Source organism: Pseudonaja textilis, chromosome 17 (assembly GCF_049901715.1).
Source record: "Pseudonaja textilis isolate UNSWEBS1 chromosome 17, rPseTex1.2, whole genome shotgun sequence".
Taxonomy (NCBI): Eukaryota; Metazoa; Chordata; class Lepidosauria; order Squamata; family Elapidae; genus Pseudonaja; species Pseudonaja textilis.
In genome coordinates this window covers 5,632,054-5,649,878 of record NC_142006.1, presented here as the reverse complement: position 1 = coordinate 5,649,878, position 17,825 = coordinate 5,632,054, and the positions used below count along the sequence as shown (strand labels likewise).

At 56.5% G+C, this 17,825-nt stretch overlaps 3 protein-coding genes across 5 annotated transcripts in view; 1 reads left to right on the top strand and 2 right to left on the bottom strand.

The window, feature by feature from the left end:
* Positions 1-11,252, bottom strand: part of EXD3 (exonuclease 3'-5' domain containing 3) — a 37,141-nt gene extending 25,889 nt beyond the window's left edge. The window contains exons 1-10 of the mRNA XM_087914732.1: positions 10,286-11,252; positions 9,079-9,225; positions 7,013-7,071; positions 6,526-6,687; positions 6,058-6,213; positions 3,483-3,536; positions 3,157-3,296; positions 2,283-2,383; positions 1,817-1,890; positions 1,701-1,739 (exon numbers count right to left, since the gene is read on the bottom strand). Coding sequence (XP_087770858.1) covers positions 1,701-1,739; positions 1,817-1,890; positions 2,283-2,383; positions 3,157-3,296; positions 3,483-3,536; positions 6,058-6,213; positions 6,526-6,687; positions 7,013-7,071; positions 9,079-9,225; positions 10,286-11,252 — 1,899 coding nt within the window. The remainder of the gene's footprint in view (positions 1-1,700; positions 1,740-1,816; positions 1,891-2,282; positions 2,384-3,156; positions 3,297-3,482; positions 3,537-6,057; positions 6,214-6,525; positions 6,688-7,012; positions 7,072-9,078; positions 9,226-10,285) is intronic.
* On the top strand, positions 55-14,726 carry CIMIP2A (ciliary microtubule inner protein 2A). Of its 3 annotated transcripts, none has more exons than XM_087914509.1 (7): positions 55-317; positions 11,724-11,938; positions 12,092-12,453; positions 13,025-13,142; positions 13,671-13,765; positions 13,963-14,080; positions 14,514-14,726. In XM_087914509.1, the coding sequence occupies exons 2-7, from the start codon at positions 11,791-11,793 to the stop codon at positions 14,600-14,602; spliced, it is 930 nt and encodes a 309-aa protein (XP_087770635.1). In that variant the 5' UTR covers positions 55-317; positions 11,724-11,790; the 3' UTR covers positions 14,603-14,726. The 3 variants fall into 3 exon arrangements, with proteins under 3 accessions (XP_087770635.1, XP_026568184.1, XP_087770634.1); XM_026712399.2 differs by lacking the exon at positions 55-317 and adding an exon at positions 10,833-11,306; XM_087914508.1 differs by lacking the exon at positions 55-317 and adding an exon at positions 11,236-11,267.
* On the bottom strand, positions 14,596-17,155 carry TUBB4B (tubulin beta 4B class IVb). The gene is made up of 4 exons (XM_026712398.2): positions 16,719-17,155; positions 16,510-16,618; positions 16,248-16,358; positions 14,596-15,801 (listed from the first exon to the last, which is right to left on the bottom strand). The coding sequence occupies exons 1-4, from the start codon at positions 16,773-16,775 to the stop codon at positions 14,741-14,743; spliced, it is 1,338 nt and encodes a 445-aa protein (XP_026568183.1). The 5' UTR covers positions 16,776-17,155; the 3' UTR covers positions 14,596-14,740.
* Between the last annotated feature and the right edge of the window lie 670 nt (positions 17,156-17,825).

Sequence of the window (17,825 nt, the reverse complement as noted above, 5' to 3'; positions counted from 1 at the left end):
TGCTTATTAAGGGTTTATTGCTCAGTCTCTGTTGTTTCCATACTTTCCTTTAAGCGCCTACTCCACCCCCAAACGGCCCCTACTCCCGTCTTCTTTGGGAGGAAAGGCTGCCCAGGAACACGCGCCTGTCCTTCCTCTCCTTCCGCCTTTCTGTGTGTGGGATTCCCAAGAAGCAGGCCAGCCTGAAACTGGAGCCCTGCATTCGGCGGCCTTTCCCACCGTTCCGGTTTTGTTTTACGGGTTCAGCACCGGAGGCGAAACACCGGCTGGGCCGCATTCCTCTCTCTCTCTCTCTCCAGCGACGAAGGAAGACACAGGTAACGTGTGGGAACCTGGCCTTTTCCCTGCTAGAGCCGCTGAGGCAGCAGGGCTGGGGCAACCCAGCGAGGAAGCACCAGCTGGGGGAGAGTGAGGGGGGGCGGGCAGCGTTCCCTCCTCTCCAGCTCCGGGCACGCCAAGGGGGGCGTCGCTGGCTCCAAGCCAATCAACCAGGCGGCCTCTGGCAAATATGGAGGGGGGGGAGGGGAATCCAGGAGGAGGAGGGAGGGGCTAATGGACAGGGATTGCTCGGAAGGGCCCAAAAGGTGAAAACAAAAGACCACCCCCTGCAAAGGAGTAAGGGAAAGCCGTCCCACCGGGGCCAGGAGGGTGGCGGAGGGGGCCTACAGATCACGCCCTGTCCCCCAACACCCTGATAGGCACAATGGCTTCACTTCGCCTTTTCCATTGGGGAATTCCTCCCTCCAGTTGCGGTCTGGGCAGCCTGCTTGCTACGGCCCCCATTTCAGCCGTGGTTTTTTTCCACCCACCACCCTTAAGAGGAGCAAGGCGGAGGACCTGGCACAGCGCCCCCCCCTCTGCCTGCTACTGTTGAGCCCCCTTGGGGGACGGGCAGATGCCGCCCCAGCCCAGCTCCATCCCCTGGAGCTGCAAATAAGCCAGAGGAGGCTTGGCTTAAGACCGTTTATTTGAGGCATTTCCCTGGCTGCAGGCCAAAGCAGCAGCACACAGGAGGTTTGCAAGATCCTGCGAAGAAGCGGGAGGCTTCTTCGCAGAGGCGTTTTTCTCCCTCTTTCTAACCTCCCTTCAAGGCCCTTCGGTACGTCTGCCAGCGCTTTCTGTCGTCCAGCCATGCCCCAACGCTTGGGAAGGCAGACCGAATGCCCTTAAGACACTCTCAGCCTGGCAAGGCGTCCCTCAGCCCCATAATAAACCCCCTTCCGAAGGAAGGAGCCTCCTTCCAAGTCCTTCCCACTGGGTACGGCTGAGGGTCCCATTTGGCCACGTTGGAATAATCACGTTGCAAAGGAAACCCAAACCTGTGAGGTCACCGCGTGCCCGGAGAAGGAAAAGCGCGACACGACTACCTACAAGGGTGGAGGAACGGGGCGGTTGAGGTTGACGGGATGCCTAACGTCTCTGATTTAGAGAAAAAAACATTATCTGCATTGACGGCACGGACTTTTGGCGTAAAAGTGAACGTGCGGCCTGTGGTGCTGACGATGAGAATGCAGACGTTTCATCTACTTCGGCGCAGGAGACCCGAGGCAGAATCACAGGCCCCCCCTGCAATGACCCAGGGTTTGTTTCCGCCGTTCCCCGCAGAGCAAGACGCGCAGCTCTACCGCAATAACCGCTGTGGGCACCCAAGCCAAGCCAGCCACAGGGACCTACCTGGCCGGGAGCAAAATCGCACTGACCTGGATGTGATCGGACCAATTTTCTTGCGTCATGGATTTCTGTAAGAGACGTTGCAAAACGTCTTGTGAAGACACTGGACTGGAGCCTCCGTGGCCTCTCACTTCCCACCACATACCTCAACAAATCTCTTGTGGAGCAGGTACTTCAAGGTGCCCAGGTGTCGCTGGTTGAGAATATGGGGATAAAGCACTGGGGGGAGAGAAAGGTCAGAGGAAATATGAGAAAAGGGACCAAGCAGGGGTCATTCAACCACCTGCCCAGGTCCTTCAACCCCTAAGCTTGACTCTTGATTAAGTTGCCAAGGCTGGAGACCCCTGGTCTGGTCAATGGAAAAATAACCATTTATTTCGTAATCCTGAAGGACGTGCAGGGTCCGGCCAGAGGTTCTCTTTGGGCAGAAACTAGATCCTCGTGTTGGAAACTGGTCTCTCTGGTCCCTTGAGACTGTGGGACCCAGTTCCTCCCTCCTCTCTCAATCGGAAGCAACCCTGAGCAACCCCGGACTCCATCCAGCTCCCAACTGTCCCCCCAGAATGAGGGCTCCCCCCCCTCCCCACAGAACACATGCCAGCCGTGCCCACCTGGGTCCAGGCTGTACTTCTGCAGCAACCGGAAGGCTACTTTATTCATCGTCCTGTGGTTGATCTTTTCCGGCCACTTGCCAGGCAGGGCCCGATACTGTCTGAAAGGAACCCAAAGCAGGCGGAAGGAGTCAAGTCCGGCCAGCGAGACCCCTGGGCCTCTTGCCGGGGGCTGACCCTGGGCAGGGAATTCCCCTCAGCCACTTCACTAAGGAGGTGATGCCCCTGTGCGTACAAGGCACACACGCGCTCCCTCTCTTTCCCTCCCTCCACATGCTCTGATTCATCCAGGAGCGCAGAAGACATATTTGCAGGGCTGGGATGCTCTCGGTTCGTCCCGGTTCTATAGAACCGTAGCCCCGAAGAGCAGCTGACACCAAACTGGTTCGCTGTGACAACTGTCTGACGGTCGTCTGTTTGGCTCACCCACCCGCCCGGGGTTTAGGCTGTCCTTTATCTGAGTGCCACTCATCAGCTAGAGAAGGTAAATGCTTGCTGGAACTGGTAGCACCCTCCCCGGACCGGTTGTTATGCCGGTAAGATCCCACCCCTGCATATTCGGGGCTTCTTTTGAATATTCACGCGGGAACAAGGATCTGGAGCACGTTTGCGTGGGGACCTTTGGGGCCTTTTGACAGGGGCTCGAGGGAGGCTCCCCTTCCTCACGTTAATTATGAGCAACGGTAAAGTCGGAGCAAAAGGGACGAAGAGGAGGAGGAAAGAATGTTTACTCTACTCCGCGGAGCAAATTTCGGGAAAGCGAGCAGCCATTTCCCTTTTTTTGCTGCAGGAACAGCTGTCTGCGGGAGGGGGAAATGCTGCTCCCCCAAGAAAGAGGTCCTTCCCCGGATGGGCTCCCAGTAAGCCCCCTCACCTAGCGAGGTCTTTGATCTGGAAGCCTGGAACGGACCAGGAGTCCAGGAGTTGCAAGAGGCTCTGCTGTAGCTCGAGGCTGCCTTCCACGTAAGCTTCGATGAGTTCCATTCTGTCCTGAAGCAGCAACGGGACGCACACCTAGGGCACGGAAGGCGGGGGGGGGGAAGACGCACTGGCACTCTGCACTCTCTTTGGCCCAAAAGGCTGCGGGAGAGCTACCCAATTGGGCTAAACAGCCCCAAATGCCCCGTGTCCCTGCAGGTGGGACAGCTAGCACTTCAGGGAGAAGCGGGAAGGACGTCTGCATTGCGCGCGGAATTTTACCTTCTCAAATTCCAGGTCTGGTTGCAGTTTCAGTTTTATACTTAAAATAGCAGCCTAGGAAACAAGGAAAGGTGGGAGGAGAGTCCATAAAGCAGTGCAAAGAGTCAGCAAAAAGGGCTTTGTGCAAGGGTGGGATTCCACCAGTTCGTACCTATTCGCTAGAACCGGTTGTTAGAAGAAATTACTGGGCTAATCCTGTAAGGGAAGCAGGAAGGAAACATTCTGGTGTTGCTTACAGAAACTGCCTCTCCGGTAACCCTTATTACATTCTTGGCAGAACTAGACTTCCTGTCTCAGGAACTTCTCTGGAGTTTTTTCCCCTTCCTTTGTTGGTACTTTGCTTGTGTGGAGTGCATTCAAAATAAAATGGCACTGAAAAAAGTGAGTTATGGCCCTTTTTCACACTTACGACTGTTGCAGCATCCCCACAGTCATGAGAGGCCAGGCGAGGAGATGCGTGCCTCGATGTGAGTGATCTTGAGTTGGCCACGCCCAGCCAATAGCATGACCACCAAGCCACGCCCACCACCCAAGCCACACCCACAGAACCGGTAGTTAAAAAAAATTTGAATCCCACCCCTGGTTTTGTGGATGTATACGCATGCACACGTGCACACACGGGCTGGCCTGCTGGCATTTTTCAAGGCAGCTCCTTGGGGTTGGCAAAAATGCTCCCTCCGGACCCCTTCAAGCACAGCCAGAGGGCACCCTACCCCCCTCTCAGCGCGCACACATTTCAGAAGGGGCACATCTCCCTCCGAGGGACGTTGGCCCCAAAGAGTTACCCAACATTTTCAAGCACCAGTGACTGACCCCTCGCTGGTACTGTCCAGCTGGGCGATGGAACATCTGCAAACAAACAGCCAAGCTCCGAGGGCATGAAGAACTCCACCCGTGTTATCCACCTCTGGTAGGGCTATTCATGCGTGTGCTTGGCCCAGGAGCCTCTCCTGGCCCTGCCTTGACAAACAAAGCTTCCCGCACCCCAGAGATACAGGGATGCCCAGGAAGCGCTTGTGAGCCCAGGGGGTCTCTGGCCATTCGTTTGGAAGGGCGTAAAGTGACCCACCCTCCTTTAAACATACGGGGGGGGGATTTAAAACGCAGCGCTCTTCCACAGCTATCCCGAGCCTCCGAGACGAACCTAACTTTGCCCCCTCTGAAAAGCTGAAGACAACCAAAGGGGGTGGGGGGGGGGGGTGGGAAATGGAGACCCAAAGCCATTCCCAGGCTTCTATTTTGGAAATGAGAGTGAGAGGGGGAGGGAGGAGGCTGGCAAGAAAAGAAAAAACCACAACGGAGCAGCCTCCGTGCCGTTGTTCCCTTGCTGTTATTTTTACATACCCTCGGGGACTGGTTGCTCTCTGGAATCCAATGGGAACCAGCGAGGGCAGCTGAGAGTAAGGAGTGAGGGGATGCTTCCCCCCGTTGCAAATGGCTGACTAGCCGCCCATCTGCTTTCCTCCGTGGCCAGGGAGACCACCGCCAACCCGGGGAGACCCTCCCCCCCACACACACCCCCAAGGCTGCCGCCCCTTCCCTTCTTTCTGAGCCCGGCGACCTGAGGATAAATTCTCTTTCAAAACGGAGCCTCTGGGTGAGTGGGTGGGGGGCCTTCCTTCCTCCCCGCTGGGGATCTGGAGTGGTTCTGATTTCAGTCCCCCTTCTTCCTTTCACAAATGTGCATTTGTGAGTGTGCGTGTGCGCGCACACACACATGCAACCTCCAATCATTTGCCACCCTCTCACTGGGCTGCAAAGGACATTTCCTGCAGATCCAACTCCAAATTACTTCACTGAAAAGTCTGACTGAGGGAAGCCTTTGCCTCTCGTAATCCGAAAGGCCTTCCAAACCAGGGAGGACTTTTCCCAGGCTGCACCCTTCTTCTGAAGGGACCAGAACAGCTGAAAAACTGCTCTGCTCCAGGTAGACCACAGAAAGTCATCTTCCTCCTCCCAATCTCAAGGCACAAGCTGACACACACACACGCGCGCATGCTTTTGAAAGGCACAGATATCTTTTTTTTAAAAAACCTTTAGGAGCTCTTTAAAAAACTGTAAATAAAACAACCCAACGGACAACGGAGGGTATTCAGGCCGCCCCGGAGGCAGCCGCCGTTCCTCCAACAGGAAATATCGCGACACGTTAAGCCGCGGGACCCCCCCCCGCCAGTCAAAGCTGAAGGGACCTTCCGTGTCCTTGGCGACATCACGGGGGCACCGAAGCACGGCTGGTGAGGGGAGACCGGATTTCATCCTTCTTTGTCTTGCCACCTTCACATGTGTGTGTGGGTGTGGGTGGGTGGGTGGGTGGGTGGGTGAGAGAAGGGGATGCCAGAAAGGGCTGCTCAGGCAGGCACAGAGAGAGGCCCTTGGAGCAGCTGGCTGCAGCTAACTCAAGAGGGACACAGACTCCAGTCCCAGAGGATTCCCACATGGTGTCCCAAAGGAGCCTGGTAAGAGGGGGGGCTGCCCCCTCCCCATCCACCCTTCTGCCCCCGCCCCCACCTGCTCCCCAGACCGTCCCAGAGGGAGAGCAACACTGCCCCCCGGTGGCCAAGCGAGGGCACCTCACCTCTTTGAACTTCCCCTGCTGGCAGAGCTGGTCGACGAAGCCCAGCAAACGGTGAGAGTCTGCAGTGTGGAGCTGATAGAGGCTGACCAGGGGCTGCAGCAGGCTGACGTGGCACCGGGTCAGGCAGGTCAAGAGACGAGCCTGCAGCTCCTCCAGCTTTAAGCCGGACTGAAGGAGAGGGAGAGGCTGTGAATTCTAGGCCCAAAGCAATCCAGGCTGAAATTGGGGACACGGAGGAACGGCGGGACCCCTCTTCCCGCTCCAAGTCTGCGGGAAGCGCCAAACTTTGAGGGAAGTGGCAACCAATGACATCTGACCACAAAGGGGCGGGGGGGGGGAGGAGCCCTGCGACCCATTGGAGAGGCGACAGGACAAGGCCACTGTGTGTCTCCCCAGTCTTCCTTGGACGCCCACTCAGGGCCACGGCGCTGAGGACTGTGCCCCAGCTGAGTCCAGCAGTCCCCTTACCGGCTGATCCCTGGCATGGTTCTTTATCCAGCCCTGCAGCTCACGGACAATGTGGACCAGCAAGCCCGGCCCTCCCCAGTCCTTGCAGCAATCCAGCACATCCAGGAGCCAGGCCAACGGGTCGGGCAGGCTGGCGAAGCCCAGGCGCATTTCTTCTCGGAGCTAGAAAAAAAATCCAGGAGGATTCCCGACGGGCTCTGCTCTGCCAGCCCACGGGCCACATATCCCCCCCGCGGGACACCCAGCTTTTGCGAGGTGCCAGCTTCCCCGCGAGGGAGAAAGGGCCCCAGCTGACCAGCAGAATTTCCACCCCACCCCACCCCCATGGTGGGAGATTACCAATTAACCAAGCAGCCCCTTCCGACCCCCTGCTGGTCCCCAGAGGGCCTGAGCAGATGGGAGCAAGAGAGAGAAGAGAATAGGTATCTCCACTGGGGGTAGGTGGGCACTGCAGCGAATGTCTTGTACGATGCTTTACCGAACTCACCTTTTCCATGTCCTTCCATACCCAGAGAGCCTGAAGTTTCTGGAGCAAGGGGTCTTGCTCTGGAGGGAGAGAAACGAAATGTGAAGTGGTTCCCCTCCACCCGCGAGGCCCAGGGCTCCCACATACAAGCTTACGGCCTGGCCAAGGACAGCCCTCCAGCCCTGCTGAGGGTATCGGGGCCTCCCGAACAGCGGTGCCTTTCCATCGCTCAACTCAATGGCTTACAGAAATAAAGGCCCGCGGGCCAAAACCCTGGTCCATCCGGGACATTTCCACCAGGGGTGGGTGCTTGTTGCAATGAGCTGCCCTGGCCAGCTGCTGCTCCAACCCGAAAGGCCCCCTGGGAACTCAGGGCCAACCAGAGGCCCGATCAACCACTTCTGGCCGGGTTGGGCCCTCTGACCAGGAAGTGCCGCTCCCGCAGAGACCCACCTCCGCCTCTCCCTCCTCTCCAAGAAACACCCCTTGGCCTCCCGTTCTCCCCACGTGATGGGAGCAGGAAATGCAGGCTCAAGTGCCTTGGGCTGGCTGAGACGTCTCAGGGAGAGGGCAGCCCCGAAACTACCAGTTCTCCTGAAATCAGCCCTCTGGACAGGAGCTCTCTCTTTCAACCTGCAGTCCTGACCCCCCGGAGGGTGGTTGGCAGGCTGACTCTCAGGGGACAGGGCTGGGAAGGTGCCAGGTCCGGTCCCCAGAGTTTGGGGTGGGACAGCTGATGCTTCCAGTCTCTGTGGCCTGGGAGATGCTGGGCCCGGTTAGCCCCTGACAGGCAGCCACAACTCAGTCTAGCCAGGATATCCTCTTCCCGCACGGGGTGACGGTAGCATCTCACCCTGCAAGTGTGGCTGTCTCTGCTTCTCAGAATTGGACCTCAAAGAAAGGGGGTTTAAAGGACAGTGTGAAAAGAGGAGTGTGAGCCTGTGGGGGGACTTGATGGCTTGGCATCAAGTCCCCCCACGTGGGTGTGTTTGTGTGTCACCTAGAGATCTGAACAATACGGCTTGCTGGAGCCTCTGCCTGCAAAGGAGAGGAGGGAACAAGGCCTTCAGCTTGGCAGGCTGACAGCCTGGGGCTCCAGGCTTTTAATCTGAAGAAGCAGCCCCCTCCCCCCCTGCTCCCAAATCCAGTGTTTGTCTTGGAAACAGCTGAACAGGGGCTGCCTGTTGCAGGAAGGACAGACGGACGGAGGGTGACAGGCAGAGGCGACCCCTGGACCGATCAGAGGAGGGAGGGCTGGAGAACAGGAGAGAATCCAAGAAGGCAGCCAAAGTTTCCTTGGAGTGCTCACATCTGGTCGAAGCCTGCAGTCTTCTCAAGACTGTGGCAGGGGCGAGAATTTTCTGGGACGTTTTGCAAGTATTCACGGCAGGCTTCCTCGCCAAGGGCTTTCTAAACTTAAAAACGTTTTTTTTCGACTGAACTTGGCTTCTCCGAGCCATTTTTCCTGTACTGTACTTCCCCCCACTCCCATGGATATCTCTGTCCTACCCGCCACGCATTCTACAGGACTAATTCCTTTTAGGACATAAACGAGCTATTGCCCAAAGAGAATTTAGATTATTTTTCTCCAAAGGTCTCCCGGCTAAAGCTTATTTTATGCAAAAAAATAGATAGGGGAACCTGGCATCCTATTCCGCCCCCTGGTCCCTGGAATGAGAGAGCCAGAAAAAGGGGCCTGGGATGTTGCTGTGGACTCTCCCCCTCTCTATTCCCAAAGCCAAAAAGTATTAGAAAAGCTTTCTAAACATGCAGGAGGGATGATCCAAACTTGCGAAGTCCAAGTAAAAGGGGAGCGGGTTTCGCACCAGTGGCTCCAGGAAACCTCTGGGTCCAACTGCAGGCGACTAAAGCCCTTCCATGGTTTTAGAGGGGCCCATTTAAAGGAGGAGACCCTCAGCCCTGAAATACCTACTTCTCTGCAACAAGTCTTTGTGGTCAACCTCGCATTTCAAAAACCGCCGATTGGCTGGTATCTAAAAACAGGGACCTCCAGAGGGGAAAGGACCCCCACGAGGAGCCAGGAAAAGGAGGAGGAGGAGGAAGAACCATCAGAAGCTGGGCCTCACCGCTGGAGTCGTGACTTGGGAAATCTTCCACCGAGGTGTCTTCTGGGGGAGGGAAGACAGCTGCCCCCTCGTCCTGGGAAGCAGGAGAGAATTTGGTTATTCGCCGCAAGTGGATGACATCAAATGCCACCTCGGCTACTGCCAGCCCTTGGTGGGAGTGTGGGATAGCCTCATTCCAAGAAAAAAGGTTCAGTCTGAAGGGAGGAGGAGGAGGAGGAGGTCTGTGCTTGTTGGGGAAGCCAAATGCCGGGAAGAAAAGCTGCTGAGGCGGCGTTGAGGGGTGACCTCTCCTTGATCCCTTTCCAGGTTGCCTAAATGCGGCTTCCTGGCCACTGCCGAGATGCTGATTAGCCCAAGGCCCCCTTACAAAAGAAAGGTCGGGCCCAAGTCCAACCCAAGGAACACGACCTGGTGGTCATTCCCCGCATGAAGCACAGGAGGGCAAAGGCACGTGTAGAAGCCTCTGAGCTGGCATTTCACTGGCACCAGGCATGGCCTCTCCAGTGAGCTAAAGGCTTGAAGAAATGCACTGGGAGCCAGCATTTTATTCTTGAGAAAACAGCTGCACAGGGAAAGAGAGCCAGATGTTTTCCTGGACAATTGCTGAGTGTGCTGCTTTTTTTTGTTTTGTTTTTCGCTTTGAGAGTTTAACTTATAAGAACACACACACAAAAATTAAGATGCGCTGCTGCTTAGCTGAAAAATTAGGAGCTGCTGGGTGCGCTGCCAACGGAGGATTTCCAGGGATGTAGATATTTTTTTCCCCCCTAAAAGTCCTGTAGAACACAGGCAGCCTCTGAAGCTGACATCTGTGATCCGTTTAACATTTCTTAGGGGCTACAGACTTCAAAAAAAAAAAAAAAAAAACCCACCCACAAACCACATGAAAGTGTCCGGTAAAGGCAAACCACATCAAAACTCCTTGACAAGGGAGAGTCAGCCAGCTGCTGTTCTTGGTGGAGAGCTCTTAAGAGGATCTACTTCACTTCCAAACCTCTTTTGGTTGCAGCTCCCTCCAAATTCGAAAGCACCGAGAGAATATTCCCATCCACCCTGAGACACAACCAGATCACCCACTGGCCCCAAACTCACAAACTCTCACAAAGCAGACACACACACACACACACAGAGGTGCAGAAACATCCAGGGGTCTCAGCTGCAAGGCTCATCTGGGAAGGGGCTCTGGGGACTCTGCCCTCCAACCGACCGGACACCAGACTCAGGGGAAGGAACCAGTGGCCGAAGCCCAACAGATGCCCTCGAGGAAGGCGGCCCAGACAACGGTGCTTTCCGCAGGAAAAAGGTCCGCAGCCGCCATCGGATCGCCGGCAAAGCCTCCATGACAGAGGCAGAGAGAGAAGAAGCCCGGGCAGGCCTGCTGGGACCGCGGAGGAGAGGCGGGCCAGCCCCCCGCCCGGGCCTTCCTCCTCCTCCTCCTCCTCTTGCACCAGCCCTTCTCCAAGGAGCCCAAAGGCGGGCAGGAGGCCGGAACGGAGCCGGCCGCTCGCTCCGGCTCCGGCCCTGGAAGAGCCAGGGGAGAGCAGTCCGAGGCCCGGCTGAGGACCCTGCCGGGCGTTGGGTTTCTCGACGAGGGGACCGGCCTCCCTCCGGCCCGCGGGGCGCGGGAGCTCGGGCACCCACCTGCTCCCCGGAGCCCTCCAGCCTTCAGTCCGGCGGGGCTCTCCTCGCCCGGGGGCCCCTTTCTGGGAGAGCCGAGCCTTTCCGGCCTTGGGATGCCGACGCTTCCGCCCGATCCAGGAAGCCGAGCGATCGCCCGGAGCGCGACGGGTCCCCGCGGCGCCCCCTTTTTTCCCGGGCCAGGCGGGCCGGAAGTGGCGCTCCGCCCGTGCGCCGCCCAAACGGTCCCCCGGGCTCGGCGAACCCCGGGCGGAACCTTCGCTCGGCGGGAACAACGGCCCCGCGAGGCAGGGCGGCGGCGGCGGCGGCGGCGGCCTCCGGGTCGGCGGTCCTGCGCTGCCCCCTCGCGGCCGCCCCGGCGGCGGGATGGGAGGCCGCGGGGGCTGCCGCCCCGGGACCAGGCCCGGTCCCTCCGCCTGAAGGCCGCTCCCCAACAATGGTCGCCCGGGCGACGCGGCCGGCTCGGCCCGCCCAGCCTTGTGGCAGGCGAAGGTCCCCGGAGAGCCGCAGCAGCAGCAGCCGCGCTGGCCCACCATGACGGCAGCCCAGAGGTGCAGCTTCTTCCCTCAGGAGCCCTACTACGTCCCTGGGTGAGCCCGCGGCTCTCGGAGGCCTCTGGCCGAAGGAAGGCGATTTGGTGCCAGTCTCCCAGCAGAGCTTCCCCCTCCAGGAGCAGTCTACCCCGCTGAGCCCAGGGAGGCTGGAACTGCTACCCTCCACGGCCTTCTCCTTCGCCTGTGCCCCTCGTGGAAGCTTTTTCTGACTTAAGGATTAGCTGGGCTTTCTCCCCCACCCACCCCACCCCTGCCATGGCTACCAATCCCTTTTCCTTTTCCACCCCTTTTTAGGGTGGAATTTGTGACTTCAATCTCTGCGTAAAACGGCCATGGCAGATCTCTTAATAATATTGGTGCCAAACGACTTAAATTCATGCTAAATTAATCCCGTTTTTTTCTAGCACGTTCACGTGTGGATTCATTTCCTTTTACCTGTTTGTGCCTCTTAAGGTATGGAGGCTTTTACCCCCAGGTCCGCTACCAAGTTGGGCAAAGTTACGGCCGAACCACCTCCAGGATGCTGACCGACCCTGAGGTCCGCAAGAGCCCGTCCTCCGTTCTCACGCCTTTGAAGAGACCCAAGTTCACAGAAGACTTCAGCCAGCAGAAACTCCCTGCACCAGACAGGATGGATCAGGGCCAGTCGTACATCCCGGGATACACAGGTGAGCACCTGGAAGAAATTGGGCAAGGCGGCTCCTGGTGTGTCCGGGACTCCTGTTGGCTCTACTGCTCTGACTGGACTAAACAACAGTAAACAGGCTCCTTTCGAGGTTGAATTTAGGATGTTGGTTTTCTCCTTTTATTTCCCTCTCTAGGATTTGTACCCTACGCTGGTTGCTTTCCTATTCCAAGCCAAGATTTGCAGCTCCCTTTGCCAAGGGCTCTTCCCCGGCCTGACCCTCCTCTGTGGACAGAGGGCCATCCAGCACCAGCTCACAGGAAAGTCATCCCCTGTCATCCCGGCATCCGGTTAGCCTGTGGGCCCGGGTGGAGGCAATTTGCAGCCACAGCCAGCTCACAGCTGGACTCCCCGAAAGACGAGCAAAGGTTTCTCTGCCACCCGGACATTGCGCTGGTGTGTGGTCAGGAGGAGCGCCGAGGACCTTGCAAGGCTGGCATGTCCTTGGTGTGCGGACAGGGCTGGAGGGGGCCTCCTTGCCACGCAGGAACTGACCAGGTAGGTGCTTAAAAGCTGACCATGAGATAAGAGACCAGCTGTAATGAGCAGACCACAGAAAAGAGGCACCGAACTCCTGGGGTGATTCCCATCTGTGACCAAAGTGCAAATAGCAGTCAAGGTCTTTGTCCAATCTCAATGGTAGACAACTCTTTCTGATGGAGTTGCCCCCAACGAGTACAACAGCATCTGTACATATTGGGTTGGAAGTCTTAGGTCTATCCCATTACCTCTGAAGCCCAGAGGAAGCCACAATTTCCTTATGAATCTGCCCAGAACATGAGACCAGCGAGGAGCCCTTCTGACAATATTCATTGGCACCTATGGGAAAGAGTCTGGGGTGTTTTGTTTTACGTTACTCCAAGAAATGTACTTACTTGGAGCTAAAAGTGGTTTACTGGGCCAAGGTCCCTCAACTGGCTATGTGCCTAACCGGGACTAAAAACTCATTTCCCGGTATTTATAGCCCGAAGTCTTAACAGCTATACCAGCGGCTTCCATTGCTTTGAAAGGTAGTTGCATGTTTCCTGCGGAAAGTCAGGCACAATTTTTTTGTTCCTTTCTCTCGCAGCCAACCAGGACTGAAGGTGTGCCTTTGCCACTGGCAACAGAAACAGTGAATGTCAGGCGGTTTGACCGGATCCCCAAACTGGACCTGCCCAACCTCATTCAGCGAAAAGCTATCTCAGGTAGACTATGGGCAATGGTGAGATAAGAGCGTCGAGTCTTCCTCCTCTCACACAGAGTGCTCTCTTTAATCAGGAAAAACATTGAAACCCATAGGGCTTTCCTTTCTGAAACAAACACATGGAGCAACGAAGCAGTTTTTGAGCTAACAGTATACCCATCCCTGCCCCAAATCTCCCCGATGCCTCAGCCAGTCATTCCCCCCCCGCTCCATCTTCAGCAGCATGCTCCAGCATGCCAATCTGGGCTGGGAAGCGTTGGATGGAACATCTGCATCTGCCTGATGCCCTCCAGGCGTCCCGAAAAGACGGCCAGGAGTTCTGAGCTGAAGCATCATTTGTTGGAAGAAGTGAGAGCAAATGTATGCCCCGTTACCTTCAGACCCTTCCAGATTCTCACTAGGCAGGACTGATTTTATAAAAGCCGCAGCCCCACACCCACCCCGGTTCTGGGCTTGGAAGGAGTAAAAAGGGGTTGTAGCCGCAGCCACTTTGGGCCCTGAGCAGCTCCCTGGAACCTTTTTCACACAGGATATGCTGGATTTATCCCATGCTTCACCTGGGTTATGGGAGTCAACTACCTAAAGGGAGTGAAAGATGCCATGAATAATTTTGATAGAAACCAGGTAATCCAGGGATAGGGAGCCTGGGCCCATCATCCCCCACCCCCACCCCCCAAACAGTCATGTGGCTGGGCACTGATGCTGTCTGGAGACAAACTGGTCTCTAGAAATAATTTCTCACCTAAGGAAGACTCCAGGCCAGGGGTCAAATTTAGCTGCAAGGCACCAGCTACCTAACACACTCAATTGTCCTTCCTCAGGAAAGGCTGAGAAACCCTATATATAGTTTTGGACAGCGCCTGCCGCACACTTACTGGCCCAACACGAAGATCTACAACAGCAGAGGCCTGGTTCCATTCTACACCGGGTTTGTGCCAAGTAAGTGATGAGACCTGTCAAGCCAAGACAAGTTTCTCCCCCCTCCCCATCAGCTCCTCAGGGCTGGTTGAGATCTGTTCAAAGTAACACATTTGCTCCCGGGGCCTCTGGCTACACAGAACTGAACAAGCTGAGGTCATTCAGCAGCTGCAATTTGGCAGACAGCTGCTTAGCGCTGGATATGAAATATGACGAGCTAGGAGAAACTGCAACTCTCTTTGCCCGTCTTCTGGCCGGTAAAATCCTTTGTACCCTTTCAAGAGACGCTTTTCCTCTGACTGCTTCTGCCTGCCGAAGTTTTCTTTGCAGAGAAAAAAATGACGCCTTTACACCCGTTCCCTCTTCTAAACATTCCACTCAATCCTGCATAGCCACGTGAACGAACCGGTTGCAGCATGCAGAGCTGCTGACTTGGGGTTTTCCTTCTCCCCAGCTATCCGTGAACATTATGCGCTAACTTTTGGCAACAGCACTCGGAAAGCTTTCTACGATGAAGTACAGCAGAGACAACGTACAGGATGAAAACGTTTTTAATGTCCTTACAGCATCAGACAGGTGACATAAAGAAGACGCAGCACACATAAACAAGAGGTCTTGAACAAATAAAAGTTTGTGACACCTTTGAACAAACAGGTGTGACCCCCCCTCCCCCTCAGTCTCTTAAGCTGCTTCCTCCTCTGCTTCCTCTTCAAACTCACCCTCTTCCTCAGCTGTTGCATCCTGGTACTGCTGGTATTCCGACACCAGATCGTTCATGTTGCTTTCCGCCTCGGTGAACTCCATCTCATCCATGCCCTCCCCAGTGTACCAATGCAAGAAAGCCTTGCGACGGAACATGGCCGTGAACTGCTCCGAGATGCGCTTGAAGAGCTCCTGGATGGCGGTGCTGTTGCCAATGAAGGTGGCGGACATCTTAAGGCCGCGAGGAGGGATGTCGCAGACGGCGGTCTTCACGTTGTTGGGGATCCACTCCACAAAGTAGCTGCTATTCTTGTTCTGGACATTCAGCATCTGCTCATCCACCTCCTTCATTGACATGCGCCCACGGAAAACCGCCGCAACGGTGAGGTAGCGCCCGTGGCGGGGGTCACAGGCTGCCATCATATTCTTGGCATCAAACATCTGCTGGGTGAGCTCGGGCACGGTCAGGGCACGATATTGCTGGCTCCCACGGCTGGTCAGAGGAGCAAAGCCAGGCATAAAGAAATGTAGCCGAGGAAAGGGGACCATGTTGACTGCCAGCTTGCGCAGGTCAGCATTTAGCTGGCCTGGGAACCGCAGACAAGTGGTCACTCCGCTCATTGTGGCCGACACCAGGTGGTTGAGATCGCCATAGGTAGGAGTGGTCAGCTTCAGGGTCCGGAAACAAATATCGTACAGGGCTTCATTATCAATACAATAGGTCTCATCTGTGTTCTCTACCAGCTGGTGGACTGAGAGAGTGGCATTGTAGGGCTCAACCACAGTGTCTGACACCTTGGGGGAGGGGACAACGCTAAAAGTGTTCATAATCCTATCCGGGTACTCTTCACGGATCTTGCTGATTAGGAGCGTCCCCATGCCAGAACCAGTGCCACCCCCCAGGGAATGTGTGAGTTGGAAACCCTGGAGACAGTCACAGCTTTCAGCTTCTTTCCTTACGACATCGAGCACAGAGTCAACAAGCTCAGCTCCCTCGGTGTAATGGCCCTTGGCCCAGTTGTTGCCTGCTCCGCTCTGACCTGCAAGGGAGGAGGGAAGCGAGTGGGAGAATGGACAACCCATTAGGTGAGCCTCTAACGCGCTCCTGTCTGAATCGTGCACAAAAGCAAGTCATTGAGCAGCATTTACCGGCCCAGATATATGCCATGCAAGGCCTGGAGGCCGCCTTGGCCCTATGGAGTGACAAAGCACCTCCGCGTATCAATGCTCTTGCACGCTTGGATAGGTTTTTTTTTTTTTGCACCTGCCTGAAATGCGGCTCCTGCAAACCAGCCTCCCTCGCAATTCCACTCCCCAAACCCACTTAGATCGCCCAAGTTAAGGCAACTAACCTCAACGCCCTTTGGATTCCCTAAAGCCTCAGCATCCAATCCTAACGAGCAAAGGATGCGCTGCAGCCTCCCCTTGGATGCCAACTGCCCCCCCCCAAAAAAAAACTCCCGTCGGCCAACCGAGCATTACCCACCGAAGACGAAGTTGTCGGGGCGGAAGATCTGCCCGAAGGGGCCCGACCGCACCGAGTCCATGGTGCCCGGCTCCAGATCCACCAGCACAGCCCGAGGGACATACTTGCCGCCTGCGAAGGAAAGGCCAGCTCAGCCGCCAACCCCGCGAAGCCGCCCCGCCAGGACTACAAGCCCCATCATCTCCTCCTCCCCGCCCCGACGAGCCCCCCTCGCCCCCGGCACTCTGCGCGCGCTCAGAAGCGCCGCGCTCAGCGGACCCACCGGTGGCCTCGTTGTAATAGACGTTGATGCGTTCGAGCTGGAGGTCGCTGTCGCCATGGTACGTGCCGGTGGGGTCGATGCCATGCTCGTCCGAGATCACCTCCCAGAACTAAGGGCGGAAAAGCGGGGAGAGCTATGAGAAGGAGGCGCAAGGCGGCCTCCCGAGGCCCCACCCGGCCTCCTCCGCCTTCTCGGCCGGCTCGGCTGACCTTGGCGCCGATCTGGTTGCCGCACTGGCCGGCCTGCAAATGCACGATCTCCCTCATGGCGCCGGAACCGACGGGCGGGAACGACCTCTCCGGTCTGGACAGCGAGACAGACAACGCCGACGGCACAGCGAATACTAGCTGCGTCAAGGCAACGGACGCCTTTATATAGGAGGCGCAAGAAAGGGGGCGGGGCCGCGTAGTCGCGCGCGTCCTCTCAGCCTCACTCCACCTCTCCCGTCATCCGCCTTGCCGGTGGTGATTGGGCGAAAATGCCCGAGCTGCGCTGTTGATTGGGCGCTCGAGATGTCAGTCTTAACCGAAAAAACCTCCCCGCGCTTGAACGGTTTTTTTTTAGCGCGAGGACTTTCTCCCTCGAATTTTCTACTTAGAACGTTACAACGGTCGCCCGAGACTCCTCCTCCTCGCGTTGGTTCTCCGTGCTCCCTGCCAACGGGGAAAAAAAAAAAAACAACCCCGAGGACGACTCTTCTATTGGGCGATTTGAATGACTGATTGAATGACAGAGGCCTCTAATTGGCGGCTGAGAAGAGACGCGTCTCCTAGTAACGGTCGCAGGGGGAAACGCCCGCGCGAATGTAGGCTGGAGAAACCCGCGCGCTACGGCGACTACGTTAAGAGCGCAAGCTCCCCGCGCGCTGCGCTGTCGGCGTGGCGGTTGCGGTGGACGCCAAACAAGCCGCTCCTTAGCAACGGGTCTCCGTTGCCTTAGCAACGCCTCTAAGGCCACTGACAGCATCCTCCACAACGGAGATCCAGGGCTGTAAACAAGGCCCCAACCGCCTTGAAGCACTCTAGTTTTTCTATCCTCGGCTGCTAGGCCTTCTCTCCAGCCCCGTTCTCCCCTTCCCGGTTTCCCCAACTGCATTCCCATTGTCCCCTGTGAAGAAAGCGCTGAGGATGCCAGCTGGGCAGAGGCCAAACCCTGGGCCAGGCAGCACCAGCAGGAGACTGCCAGTGACCAGCGCTCCACTATTTCTTTCAGGATTGATCAATTGTGTAGTTGAGTTTCCAGCTTAATAAAGCTGCATTTTCTGTCCTGCAATGCACTACATTTTAAGAACATGCACATAGCATTAACTTCAAAAG

Bases quoted from the DNA above. Each gene is read 5' to 3' on its own strand.
- CIMIP2A (XM_026712399.2), top strand. From the start codon at position 11,251: ATGACGGCAGCCCAGAGGTGCAGCTTCTTCCCTCAGGAGCCCTACTAC. The intron at 13,143-13,670 runs GTAGACTATGGG...TTTTTCACACAG, and splicing joins TCAGCGAAAAGCTATCTCAG to GATATGCTGGATTTATCCCA. The intron at 14,081-14,513 runs GTAAGTGATGAG...CCTTCTCCCCAG, and splicing joins CTACACCGGGTTTGTGCCAA to CTATCCGTGAACATTATGCG.
- TUBB4B (XM_026712398.2), bottom strand. From the start codon at position 16,775: ATGAGGGAGATCGTGCATTTGCAGGCCGGCCAGTGCGGCAACCAGATC. The intron at 16,619-16,718 runs GTCAGCCGAGCC...TTCCGCCCTTAG, and splicing joins GCAACCAGATCGGCGCCAAG to TTCTGGGAGGTGATCTCGGA. The intron at 15,802-16,247 runs GTGGGTAATGCT...CCTCCCTTGCAG, and splicing joins CCCCGACAACTTCGTCTTCG to GTCAGAGCGGAGCAGGCAAC.